At 41.2% G+C, this 14815-nt stretch overlaps 1 protein-coding gene across 3 annotated transcripts in view; it reads right to left on the bottom strand.

Annotated features, from left to right (window-relative positions):
• Window positions 1-14815, bottom strand: part of SOX5 (SRY-box transcription factor 5) — a 306808-nt gene that overhangs the window by 52890 nt on the left and 239103 nt on the right. For all 3 annotated transcript variants that reach the window (XM_065405070.1, XM_065405085.1, XM_065405079.1), the window contains exon 8: window positions 10857-11003. In XM_065405070.1, coding sequence (XP_065261142.1) covers window positions 10857-11003 — 147 coding nt within the window. The remainder of the gene's footprint in view (window positions 1-10856; window positions 11004-14815) is intronic.

Raw genomic sequence — 14815 nt, 5'->3', positions numbered from 1 at the left:
GATAGAAACACATTTTCTCCCACTTGTACACATTTAAATTGCTTTTGTGGTAGTATCACCACACTATTTCCCTTTCTTTTACATTACTTCATATTTTTCTCTGAAGCATTCAGGGGAGGAGGAAAAAAGCACTCTTTAAACACAACTTTAAGAAGCGTTTTGTGCCAGTTTTCCTATGGATATGTCATGTTGGGTCTGTCTGTCACTATGTAATTCCTATTGTCTCATGTTAGCTTGAAGTCGTGTAACACAATGTGACTGATTCATGACGTGGCATGTCACTCTCTGGCATGTCAGGTGAAAGGCTATGCAAATCCATGACTTACATATCTATACACACACAGCTCTTTAAAGTGTTTTGGGTTTTTTAGCTCTGTTTGCCTAGCAGGTGCTGACACATCCATTCAAAAGTTGAAAAATGCTAAAAATTTACAAACCATTTAAGGTTTGTTATTCAAAGAGCTTTTCTGGATGATCCCAGTAAACTGAATATCCCAATCCCCAGCATTCCTAAAACACAGACAAGGTTTACCCTCCACACACTCCCAGTGTTGTGAGATACTTGCCCATCTTTAATAGATGTGTTTTCTAAGATCATCAGTCACAACGCTAGTCTATTTTGCACTTAAAATGCAGTAGGAAATGAAAAAGACTAGAAACTCAAGCAGCCCATGAGAACCAAATGTATTAAACACTTGTGTATCGCACAACTAGCACATAAATACACATGACTGTGAACAAAAATCTATAGCTGGTTTTATATGTGGAGGAGGATCCTCAGAGCCCCTTGTTAAAATCTCACTACAAAACTGAATGGCAGGTTGTATCGATCTCTCAGCCTCTGATTGGAGTTACCCCTAGTCTGGATACTGCTAAATCCTTGCCATGGGGTACTGAGGGTCAGAAATATACTTCTGGAGAGCAAAGTTTATGCATTTGCAGTATTGCCAGTACCAAATATTCAAAAATCATGAGTCAGGCCCCCCAAAATCATGAGATTGGGTTAAAAATCAAATCATGAGATTTTATTAAAACAATACATTTTGGGGGGTTTTATTTGTCTTCTGGTTTTTGAGCTTTTGGTATACACTTGGGTCCCCTTTTCAAGCTCTTCTCTGCAACCACGAGGCCTTGAAACTAACTTTAAAAAAAAAAAAAGCTGAGATTCTCACATATTCACATGACTCCAGGAGTTGGGGCCTTAAATAAACTAAGAAGTTTCATAAGACTGATGATAAAATTGCAAGAGTTGGCAACACTGCAGCAATGCACCCAAGCTTCTGAGGAGAGTACTATTCTCCATTTTAACAAGGTCTACACAGTCTCTTTTTAAGTCTCTCTCACAAACATACCTCAATATTTCACATTACACAAACTGAATACTGTAGTATATTACAAGCAAAGTACTTTGCAATTTTTCTTTATGAAACAAAAAATATAAATACTGTATTTGCAGGAAAATGCACATAATATAATTTGGTGTTGCCTCCATCCTGGGTTGTGGAAAAGTCTCTCTTTCAATGGGAAAACAAAGTAGATTTTCCGCATCTCAGATGCCTCGTCTCTGCAGGGACCCCCAGTTACTGGAGATTCTTCACAGGTTAAGGGGGGAAATATCTGTGAAGCCCCTTGTTAAAATATTAGCAGTGTAACAGTGTGATGATCTGAGAGCTATGCGCAGGAGAGGAATGCTTTACACTGTTAATAAAAAATTAATAATCCCTGATTGAAACATTGCAATATTTCCTTAAAAATAAGAGATGGGTACTGCTAAATAGGCTTCTTTCAGACTTAATTTAAACTGTTCTGCCTGAACATGGGGTCAGAAGGCCAAATGCAAACCTGGTACAGAGAGAGTGTATGTAAACTACTTCTCAGCAGACGGAGCAAGCAGCTTTTGGAAACTGGTTAAATGAACAATATTGGTGTCTAATCTAATGCCTATTCTAGTTAATACAAAAGCTCTCATTTGACTGGAATGGGCAATGGATCTCTAAACCCCTTGGAAATTCTCTTTTTGTGTTTAACAAAAGTTATAAGTTTGGTTAAAGGAAAATCCAAGTGGGTGCTTTGTGGTTTTTTTATATACAGTGCCCATCACTGGAGAGTCAGTCTAGGGACCTTATCTGCTGTTATAAGTGAATGAAGAAATGAAACAGATGGTCCGATAGAACCTGCACTTGTGGAGTGGAAGGTTTATTGCCTGAGGCAGAGGGGCATCTAGATTCAGCCTCCCATGCTCCTTCTCAGCCTGTCTCCTGGATCGTGAGGGGGTTAAATGGCTGGAGTACCATTGCATTATGAGTGGGGCAGTACGTGCTGCTGAAATGAAACATATTCTTTGCTGTAGGACATCTATGAGCTCAGTGTCTACACAAAGTAAACCTCTGTAATAAAGGACCAATGACCTTTGCTTGATAGGATTTTAATACAAAGAAACAAGCCAAATGTTAATGCAGGATATCCCAGCATTATACTGGTGCAGGGTATTTTTACTATCTACTTTTAAGCTCAGATTTAGTATGTGGCCCTTAGGATGTGTACAGCCACTCTCAACAATTTGCAGTGGAGAAGAGAGAGATCATGCTCACCCTGAGTACCTTTGCCCTTGAACTCTGGGGAAGTCTGAATCCAGATCTGAACTTCATATTTTTAAAATGGGCCAAACAGAAACTTCAGATTCAAACATGCTCTTGAACTTTGGGCATATTTGGATCTGAATATGTAGCTTAGGCCAATCGCTAGTAAAAACATAATGTGTCTGATTCATTTCTGTTGTACTCCAGTTTAATGCTAGTGTAACCTTACTCATCTTAGTGGAAATCAGCTTAAATGATGTAACACAGTGGTAAGTCAGGCCCGGTATTTTTACAGCTCAGAGTGTCTTTGGTGCAGCAATGTGCTGTTACCCCATTTGGAGACTGGTTACATTCTTTAGCCTAATGCAAGTACAGCTGTTTGCAATAATTTCCTGACATCTTAATGCTTTGCGGTAAAGGAGAGTTTGGGGGAGCTGTTTGACCTCTTTACCAGCTCCTGAAAGCAGTAATACTAGGAACGATGTCATGGTTTCAAGCAATGCTGTCTGGTTAATGCTGTAGGGCCTTTTTCCACAAGGACGGAAACCCAGAAGAAACTCTCCCATTGTAGGAAAAGAAGGCAAAATGTGATGGGTCTTTCCTGGTTTGCACAAGCTAAGGAAGGCACTGATTGATATGGTAGGGACCTTAACAGGGTCATGCACATGGAACTTCCCCCTGTCATCTCCACTTTGCTTCACATCTGTGCAATCAGATGCCTAATTCTGAAGCCATATGTTTTAGAAAAGCAGGGCCTCACTTCAATTTTTGTCCCCCCCCCCCTTTTTTTTTTTTTTTGCAGTAGTAGATTTCAAAGGGTTTCTCTCTCTCTCTCTCTCTCTCTCTGTATGTCTGTGTGTTTTGTTTTCTTCTGAGCTTGCATTAGTAAAAGAGCTGACTGCACCTGACAGAGCTGGCTCACTAGTGGCTGTGCTTGAGAGTCAGGCTTCTGCCAAAGAGACATCATGATACTGGGAAACAGAGCTGGGAAGAGTTAACCTGAAAAGGAATCCTATGAGTCCCTCCATCTATTTAATTTATTTTTAGGAGGGGGGGCAGGAGGGGAAGGCACTGTGTAACTGCATTTTTGTTGTTGTTTTTTAAACTTTTTTTATTGTGCAGGAAAGATGTTTTACTTTATAAGAGCATCATAAGTTCTATTCAGATATATAATTTCACTGTGCTTAAAAAATTGTGGTTAAAAATGTCAGTTTCTGTGCCTAGCTGTTTGCGTTTATTGTGTATATAGAGAAAAGGAATCAAGAGGAAAATACTATCAGTCATCCACAGTTCTTTCCACATATTTCATCTAAGCAACATGAGACAGTAAAGGAAAAGGTTTCCAGTTAAATGGACAGGTTGGCTACATGTTATCCATCAACAAATGGACATAAACACCACCTAAGAAGTACAGTAAGTGTCAAAGCTGGAAAGCAAGTGCCAGTCACTTGCTATGTATATATCACTTAATCTATAACATGAACTATTGTAGTGTATTAATGGTTTTACAACTGTGTTCTAGCCCTGTTGGGTAGTTTGGGAAGGGCAGTAGGGAATGTGAGCCTTGAACAATTATCCTTTTGAACATGGCTTAAGTTCACTCTGGTTTAACTGTAGCATGGATAGGGGTAAATGCTGTTGCTCATTTTTGACCCAAATGTTTAGTCAAAGTTTGGGACCCTGGGGATGTTCCAGTTGGGGGTGGAAACTGATGATGGAATCTTGGATTTTCTTTAATGTAATCTTGTTTATTTATAAGGAATGTACAAGGTCCTGTTTCTCCAAATGCAGGAGGAACTACAAACAAAGGAACAGTTTCCTAGCTTACAGTCACAAACCTCTTTAGCCAACACCAGACCCCAAAAATTCTCTCTCTAGCATTTTCCAGATTTATTCACTGCTCTCATAGGTCTGCTATTTGACCTGCTTCTTTTTGCCACTGTCCCTCTCACTTTCTATTCTCTATTCACTCTCTCTCTAACACATGCACATGCGCGCGCGCGCACGCACACACACACACACACCTGAGCAAAAATCATTCTCCCTACCCAGTCTAAAACTCCTAGGCAGGTTCATTTAACCCTTTTGTCTTATGTGTGTGTGGGGGGGGCATTGTGATTAATTTATCCTGACCATTATGTTAACTAAAGTGGGAGGTCACACCCAATCTCAGAGAGGTCTGTGACTCATGCAGTCACCAGTACCTCTCAGCATAACATTATTCTATTCCAGTGCCAAAAATTCCACTGGATTCATTTACAGGGATTTCCAAACTAGTGGAATGGAAAAGGCTGTGTCCAGTCCAGAAATACATACAAATAAATAAATCCTGCAAACCTTCCAGATAACCATGCTGCAAACAAAGATCCACAATTCTAATAGTAATGGAGTAACTCACATTTATACAGAGCCTTTCATTCCAAAAGATCCCTAATGCTGTACATATTCTAAATAGGAATAGCTTCATTCACTGCTGAAATAGTCACCTTTGAGGCACAGTTCAGCAGCTGCTGAACACTTACATCAATACAGAGGTGTATGGTTGCCCTTAGTATACTTGCACTAAGGGGTTTAACTCAGTTCCAATCTTTCTCTTCTAGCACCATGCAGCAAAGTTGAAAACAGTTTGGCCCCATCTACATTAGCAACCAAACATTATCTACTCCAGCTGAGGGCCACAATGGGTCATCTTCCTAATGCAAACAGCCCCTTCATGTCTCTGATCTACCTCACAGGGTTGTTGTGAAGGACAATTTGTCGTTGTTTCCAAAATGCTTTTAAATAATGAGGTTAAAAGATGCGATAGATGGGAGAATGTTGATATTCTTCATTTGAATGAGCAGTGTATTCAGCATCTATAGAGTGAAATAAATTCCTTACCTCTAGCATGTTCAATCATGAAAGCCAAGACCATCACAAAACAGGAAAGCCCTATCTTAGGTGCAAAAAACCAATCTTGCCACTCAACAGCTAAGCTACTGCAGTAGTTGGTGGTCTGATGGAAGCAGCAAACTAATGCCAAGGTATATGTCTGAATTAAAACTCCCATCTACAGAACACTAGACATTAAGATTCTGATTCTCTGCTATGTCTGAGCTGGGGTCAGATGTAGTGGACAGGAGATGCTACAGCTAGCTGGTTGCGGCTTTCTGATTCAGGCCCACCCAGGCCATGTGTAAGATGGAGCGGGAGTGGTCCTAATCTAATTTACACTCCTGGCACAAGGTCTCATCTCCTTCATCCCACTTCCTCCTTCCCATTAAGCAGGGGGTGAGGATGTGGCTGTGCAGGTGACTGATACACCAGCTCAGTATCAACAGATATTCTCCCTACACTGGAGAACTGCCCAAGAGGAATCTCCAGACAATTTAAGGCCAATTTGCACTGCATAAGAGAATCTGGCCCTAAATCTTTTGAAGTTGATTCTGGTTACAGGCACCAAGGCAGCTTTTTAATCCATTCTTTACTTGGGTGATCAGAGACCCAGACAATGAGAAAATAAAGTTCCATCCTCACTTAAGGATTCACACTGACATTTGTGTGGATATTTGCAGTTGAAGAGAATCTGATTGTGTATATCTAACTGGTTAGTGCTGTTTCTGGCTTATCTGAAACACATTTCCTTTCCTTGTCACAACTCCCAGGTGCTACTGCTGAGCAAATAGTAACATCACTGCCAGAAGTATTTGAAAAGAACAAAAACCATGATTTGGACACTCTATTCTGTTGTCATTGATGGAGACACAACTCTGACTCGGGTTAGGGCTGGGGTCATAACAAGGTTAAAAGAAAAGCACCCAGGAATTCTCTCTTGTCACATTTCACACTGAATTGCTCTTGTTTTTTGTGGATGCTGCAGACAATGCACCATACTTTGTCGAGTATCAAGAGACATTTAGCTGCATTTACAAGCTACACTGAGCATAGGCGCCGACTCCGTGGGTGCTCCGGGGCTGGATCACCCATTGGAAAAAAATAGCGGGTGCTCAGCACCCACCAGTGGGCCCTGCCGATCAGCTCCTCCCTCTCCCCCCTAGGCCGCCCAGCACTGAACCTTATTTGTGCCTACCCTCACCCTCCCACTTATACCATAGCCATCTTGAATATCCGACTGAGCAGCATGAAAGTACTTGCAGAATCAGGGCCAAAATGTGCTTAAAACAGACTCTGGAAATCCAGCACAATTTGGCAGATTTAAGAGATAGTTGCCTTTCACAGGGGCTGTGGAGGAGGCCTTGGTAAATTTGAACAGTGTGATTAGCATGCCGGCTGTCACAAAAACTGCTAAAGGAGAAGCTGTGTTAAAATCCATTTCCGCAAGATACACACATTTTCTTTTGGATGTATTCCACCAGCTCTGTTTCTTAAATCAGTTTTTCTGGCAGACAGATTCCATTCTGGAAAAATGCATGACACCAGCTCAGTTTCCTGCTTGAAAACTCAACAGAATGCACAGCAGGACATAATGGTGTATGTCCTCCATGGTTTCCTAAAAGTCACACCACAAGAATCTGAGAAGTGAATTTGAACATTTGGGGACACAACTGTCGAAAGACAAGTGCAACACAGAAGATGGCAGGTTAGTCTGAATAGTCCAGTGCTCAAACACTGGTGAGGGCCACTGATAAAAGGCTTGCCAATGTAGGAGTTGCCAAGGTCTTTGAGGGGTCTCAGTGATGTCTTCATGTCTTACTAGATTTAAAAGATGAACCTTGGCAAACTCCCCCTGATGTTTCTTAGCATATCTAGAGCCAGCAGTTGTTCCATCTGCTGCTGAGGCCGACTTTGAAGAATCCTTGCAAAGAGCACAGTACAGTAACTGTAAATTTCTAGTCAAAGGAAAAAAAACCACGTCTTTTCAAAAGTGACCCAGATGTTTGCCACCACCTTGAAACACTCTCATATGGTGGGGCTGCCTCCTTGTCTATGAATACTTGAGCATATTTCCAAAACTGTGCCAGTGTAAACTGTGGGCTGCAAATGGAGATTCAGCAAACAAAATCTCCTAAAAGCTTGTCCAAGGCACTAACTATTTATGTATGGAGACTTTACATACTGCATCTTAACGAGGCTTTTCCCCCAGAAAGCCCACCATGATTCAACTTTATGAACCATGTTTCCTTTGGAAAAATTGGGTTGTGAATCTCAGATAGGTCTTCATTGGTAATAGCTGAAATAATGAGGTAACAGAAAGCGAATAGTGTTGTAAATGTTGGTGCAAACAAGGTTTGTAAAACCAAAGGAAGACCCATGCAGATACAAACTAAGGTATAGTATACACAGTTTAAACATGTAGGATTCAGTTTCTGGTGCTATCACACATTCATCACTGTCTTCCTAGCTAAGCCTTTACCCAGCTTTAAAAGGTTCATTCTAATTAGTGTAGGCACTATAAAGATTTCTTTATCACTTAGTATTTTATATATATATATATAATTGTGTTCCTATGCTGAGTTCAAAGCTCAGTATAGCACTTGCACAACACCACAGGCAGGTCAGGTGACCTTTCTCCAATTCTCCTCTCCCTGGTGTTGAGGACAGACAAAGTGATATGTCTGTCATACGCCATTACCATTAGAACAGAATCTTGTTCTTTTATTACAACTGAACTCCGCCAGATTTCTCAGCAGGAATGCTAAGTGAAATCAATGTCTTGGGTTTCCAGGCTGAGCTTGGAGGTCACAGCCACTCTATCATTTCTCAGCATTATCCTTTCTCTCTCTCTCTGAGCCTCCAACTGGCACACAGCAGATTGAAAACAGCATGCATCAGAAGGCTCATGCTGCACAATTTTACAGCCTTTTGGAGGCCCCCCCCCCACTCCTTTCCTAGTGGCCCACTCTTTTTTTTTTTTTTTCCAATTTGCAAATAAGTTCTGTTTGTGTGCTTCCACAGAGTTGTGAGCCAAAGGCACTGGAACACCTATGAATAAGGAAAAGCAATAAAAGACAAGGAAGAACAAAGCTGATTTTGACAGCTGCCTGGAGGATGGTTTTGCCGACATTACCGGTCTGGTAGGCCTTATAATTCCATGAGTGCCACAACATAAATACTGTCCCCCATCAGATCTCATCAGACATTCTGTTTGTGCCAGGTAGATCCAAAAACAACATCAGGATCTTAAGTGCAGTGGAATCTCTTTAACAAGCTGTTGGACGCATCATACAGAAAACCCTTGTAAAATGCACAAAAATCTCTTGTTAACCATACAAACAACTGTTTTTGAAAAAAAGCACATTGCCGGGGGGCCAAATGGCTTTATGATTGACAACTTTCCACTACATAAAAGAGATGTCCTTACGAAGGGAAAAACTTTGGGAAGTCAAAAAGTCTGCATCGAGAAGAGGAGAAAGTAAATGTATACCTCCAGATTGATTCTGGGTCCTAAGCATTCCTTTCATTTTTTGACCATGTATCTCATTGAGCTGACAATGGCATTATTTATTTGGCAGGTTATTTTTAATCCGTACAGCTTTACTGTTAGGCTAAAAACTAAGATGCTACTGTCAATTCAAGGAATCTTTTCTGATATGATAAAGGAAGTGGACAGCATGCTAGAGGACACCGAAGGAAAGAAAGGACACATTTCATCAAGTTTTTCCTGTCACTTAAATGGGGATGCTTTTTACTCCTTTTCCTTGGCTAAATCCTTGCTAATTGTTTTACAATAACTAAGGTAGGCAGTGCCACTCCAAAATGTGACCAGTTTCCTTAGGCCACCTAAGAAATAAATTGACCACATCTTATTCTGGGCAGTGGATTTAATGAGTTGATCCTTGGTAAGATTATCTATATCAAAGATTAGATAATTTAGAGATACAAAGATTAGATAATTTAGAAATACAAGAGTGGAATTTTCAAAATCATTTAAGTGATTTAGGAGCATGAATCCCATTTAAAAGCCAATGGGACTTGTGCTCCTAAGTCACCTAGGCCCTTTTGAAAATCCCAGCTACTATATTTTATTATATATCTATTATTTATACCTATCTCTATCCATAAGTAGATATAGACACAAATGGTGGCCCTTATTCTGCAACCTCTGAGTTGTACTTATGCAAGTAGTCTCATTCAACATCACTGGAGTAGTTCCATTGAACACAGAACTTAATCTTGATTCATTAACATGACTGGTTCAGGTTTCATACCATTCAGCTTAGGGTGGATAGGGATTGCTGAAACAGGCTCTACAATACATTAATGCTAACCCAAGAGAAAAGTAATCAAAAGATAAGGAAGCCATTTTCTTCATGGTCTTATGGTCCACTGTATTGTATGCATATCTGATTTAAATTGTTCAAAGTCACAGATGTTGATTTAGCAACAGAAAAAAAGATTTCTCTAATTTATTTGGTATGTTCATTTAACCTAGCTCACCTTGTCCAGGTAAAGAATATGGAGGGACAGAGTGATATAGGAGCTTGACGGTAAGGACAAGTATACTCAATTTACTCTGAGAAAATCTGATTTTGACTCTCAGCAACCAAATCCCCAACAAACAACTGCTGAGAAACGACAGAATCTCAAAGTAACGTCACTTGGCCAATAGTCAAATGAAGTTTCAACATGTTATGTGGATGCGATGCATTCTGTGCCTTTGTCTTAGCTGTAGCCAACTTGCCAAACAACGGTGATGTTTTGAAGATTTGTCTACAATTGCTAACCTGACCTTCGAAGAGAGCATAAATCTCATTCCCCAACCACCTCCAAATTACTCTGGGTAGACCCCTTCATTATATAAATAAGATTAAAATATGTTCTGTGATACAACGGCCACCAATTGAGAGTCAGTCCTGCCATTGGATATGTACATAGGGTCCCCACTGATTTCAGTGCATGAACACCAGGGCAGAATTTGGCTCTGGATGAGATGTCATGCTGCTATCATCTTTTGTTGCAGTACCACTTATATGGCTATGGATTAAAGGTTAGGGGGAAATAGTAGTTGTGTGCTAGAATGGGAGGCACGCACCCTTAGTCTTTTGCACATTACCAAAGGATGGAAGAAATAATAACCTTGTGGCTCAGGCATTAGATGGAACTCAGGAGAGCTGCATTCAGTTCCCAGCTCTGTTACTGGCTTCCTCTGTGACCTTGGGCAAGTCACTTACTGTCACCATGCCTGAATTCTCCATCAGGTAAATGGGGATAAGAGTACTTCCCCTATTTCATGATGAATCTGTAACCACCTGGGAGGTGCTCAGATAGCATATTGACAGGGACCATGTAAATACTGAGAGAGAAACAAAAACCTGCTCCTTTAAAATGGCACAGTACCTTGCTTTTGGGTGGAGGACTGTTTGTGCTCTTGTCTGTGTGGATACTGGTAGGGGATACAGCCGCACCAAGGTTTCCTTGGGGTATGCCAGGTATCTTGCCTCCTGGAGACACTTGCATTGCAGCAAGCTGGGCAGCATACAACTGCTGTAAAGAAAAGACAGGAGAGAGAGAGAAAATGAAACATTGCCAATAAACAAATTAAAACATCTTTCAAAAATTTCTCCTACTACAGATGCTGTAGTTTTTTCAGCCTTTTTTTTTTTTTTTTTAAGTTAGCTGTCACCTCAACTTTTGTGAGTCATTCCTCAGGGGAGGAATGACAGACGTCACATGTGATATGGCCTAGCTTCAGCGTGCGTCCAGAGATTCAAAACAAATAGCAATAGCCCAACTTCATGCCTTGCCTGAGCCAGTTGATCAATTGTTTTGCTTCCTGAAAGGACCTGACCATAAGAGCATCCCATCCCATCAATATTATATTAACATCCAGCCTGTGACATTTACCGTCATCATATTGTTCACTCTGCTAGTATGTTACATGCCTCTCCCTTACTGTGTGTGTGGCGTGCCAATCTTGACTGTAAGCTCTTTGGGGTAGGGACTCTTTGCTGCTTTGTGTTTACATAGCACCTAACACAATGAGGCACTGTTCTCAGGTGGTACTACTGTAATAAACTTTAATAAGAATAAATTATTATTTTGCATTATATTACAGTAGCAACTACAGGCTCCAATCAAGATTGAGACCTCTTTGTGTTAGGTGCAGCAGAAACATATGGTAAGAATTAAAAAAAAAGTTCTAAATATTAAAGGCCCTGAGCCATCAAGGGACTTAATGACATTTTAACTTTAAGCACTGAATAGTGACATCAAAATCATGTGTTTAAAGTTAAGCACCGGCTTAACTGCCTTGCAGTATTGGGGCCAAGAACTGAGAGGAAATAGGTAATCGGCTGTGCATGCAAGCAACCTAAACTCACAAAGAAGAGGAGAAAACAAACACCATGAGCAAGAAAAGCAGTGTGTGATATGACACAGATTGATTTATGTATAGAGGAGAACAAAAATGAATCTGGATAGAAGTCTTGATGGCTCAGGGAACTGTTTACAGGATAACAGAGTCGGTTTCAATATCAGGCCAGACCAAATCCACGGTGACCCGGTTTGGGGAGGACGTTCCAAGCAGGGCTCGGCAAAACAATGTTTAACAGCCCTCAATGGTGCAAAGATACTGTCTCTGGGTATGTGCACAAATATCACACAGCGTATATATGCTCTGTAAAGAATATATGATGGTGTGGTCAAATGTGCAGGTTTCTTTGCCATGAGTTTAGGATGATTTAGGGTATGTCTACACTACGGGATTAATCCGAATTTATATAATTCGAATTTAGGAAACCGATTTTATAAATTCGAATGTATTCGGCCACACTAGGCACCATTAATTCGGTGGTGTGCGTCCAAGCTACCGTAGTAGCATCGATTTCCAGAGCGTTGCATTGTGGGTAGCCAATAACATTGAATTGCCAATAACATCGAATTGCGGCCACACTAACCTTAATTCGGATTAACAATACCGATTTTGACGCTACTCCTCTCGTCGAGGAGGAGTACAGAAATCGAATTAAAGGGCTCTTTAATTCGAATTAAATGGCTTCGTTGTGTGGACGGGTCAAGCGTTAATTCGAATTAAAGCAGCTAAATCCGAATTAAAGTCGTAGTGTAGACCAGGCCTTATATGGCTCATGCATAGTGAAGATATGAGTGATCTATGCAAGTCATCCCAAACCTTGATATCTCACCACTATCATGCTTTTTCTGTATAGCTTTTCCGCCTGTACTTGTGTCCAGGCTTGTTCCTTTTATTTTTAAAAAAATCTAAGCTGCTTCTGCTCCTTTAAATTTAATTAAATAATTCTGCCCCAAGTCCTTCCTTATTTCCTCTTCTCTCCTTTTCTTCTGTGGTTTAATATTCTTCTCACTTTTGTTTCTTTTAATTTTCTTCTTTATTTCTTCATTTTTACCTCCGCTTATTCCTCAGCTCTTTCTTTCTTGACATTCATCCCTCCCCTTCTTCCTCCACACTCTCTCCTTCCCTTTCATCCATTCATCCATTCTTTAATTCTCTCCCTCCTCTTCCTCACGTGCCCACTTATTCATTCATTTGACCTATCATCCTCACCCAATCCCAGTCAACCTCCGACACAGCCACCCAGCCACAAACCACGGTGATGGATGCAAAATAAATGCCTAAACAGACAGATGGCCACGCTCACTCACCCTTTAATGGGTCCTTAAAAAATGGAGCCACTCTTGCAGCCATGCAAGGAGAAAGGAATGGGGGCTTTGACGCAACAAACAGGAGCTGCTTGCAGTAGTGCAAAGAGAACCAGGCTTCTTTCACCAAAGTAGAACTGGGTGGGGAGGGTGGTAGTACTTCAATAGACCAAAGGGGACACTGCTGTGCAACAGTGCAATAGAGTAGCACCCTGGATCAAGGGAGCGGTCCAAACAGACATACCTGGGTGGAAGCAGACCAATGCCAGTTCAGACAGGGACCAGACGACTAAGTAAATGCCAGTCTGAGTCAGGCAGTAAAAGTAGTTTGACAAAAAGGTATGGAGCTGTTTGTGGGAGGAGAGAAGGCAGCAAAATGGCCAGTTGAACTGGAAGACAGTAGGCCCCACAAATATTAGAGTGATGGGTAAGATATGAAAACATAGATTACACACCAGAGAGAAGGTCAAGACAAGGGTTAACTGTATAGGACCGTCAAGGTAATGATGAGGGTGTTTTAATTTGATCTGGAAGGGGGCATTTAGTAGGCACTACTGATGCTCCATGACACGGGAGGATTATAAAGTTCTACTAATCAACTGACAGAGTTGTGAAACAATATTCTCCTTCAGAGGCCCCTGGAAATGCTCATGTTCTATTATTCTTTAAGAGTGAACAATCAAATAGGACATTCACCCTGAAAGGAAAGGGGAGCAGCTAACTCAAGTAGGTCCATGACATTAGGCAGAGTTTCCAACTTCTCCACCTCCTATCCCTACTCCAAGTACCAGATCATGCTTGCCCATCTGTATGGGGTGTGTGTATGTCATAGTGACGGAGAGTTTGTACCACTTTAGAGCTGTGAGTGGTCTATGCGCAATGGCTTGGAAGCAGTCAATCCTAGGTGAGAGCTGCTTGCAGTATTAACATCCAGCTTTCCTGACAGCCTAAAAGGAAAGGTCCAGGATTAAATGGGCATCAGAGGCTGAACTGCCCTAATCACCCCTATGCACAGGGCAGCAGAAGGCCATATTTTGAGAGGGCAAGTGGAACTTAAGTGGTGCATAGGCCTTGTACTGGTCCTCTGTTCAGGGATAAATTTGGTCCTCAGAGAGGTGGTATCTTGAAAAGTGTTGACAGATACTGGTGGAGCATGGAACAGTATGGGAGACAGGGTGGAGGGAAACTTGCAATGCCACCACCCAGGCTGAATCTATTCTGTGGATAAATAGATAACTTCAGTCTGCTGGGCTGTCAAGCTGACATTTTTCACCTCTATTCAATCCTTTTCATAATGTAAGAATACAAATTTTAAAAAGTAAATGAATCTATATGAAAGGTTCCAACCTTATTCCAGCAGAAACCAGGTCTTCTCCCACAAACTACCAATGTATGGGGTATTTTTAATGACAGATTGTCATTGCAGGGTTGCAAGGGCAGAATGTGGCCTCAAGTGCATGGTCAGGCACCAAAACCAAAGGGCAGTTGGGTAAGAGCAGTCACTGCAAATAACTATACCAGCTCGTGCTGCTATAGACTCTTGCGCCATTTAAAAAATGGTGGAGCAGACTTTTTGAGTAAATAAAAAGTTAGTCAAGCTAAATGGTTCCAAACTGTGCAGTGACGATGGGTTGGATTCTTAATTAACCAGTGAGATTGTTCCCATAGCCCTGCCCATA

The sequence above is a fragment of the Emys orbicularis genome, chromosome 1, assembly GCF_028017835.1.
Source record: "Emys orbicularis isolate rEmyOrb1 chromosome 1, rEmyOrb1.hap1, whole genome shotgun sequence".
NCBI lineage: Eukaryota > Metazoa > Chordata > Testudines > Emydidae > Emys > Emys orbicularis.
The sequence above is the reverse complement of the archived record's forward strand: the minus strand, read 5'-3'. Positions and strand labels throughout refer to the sequence as shown.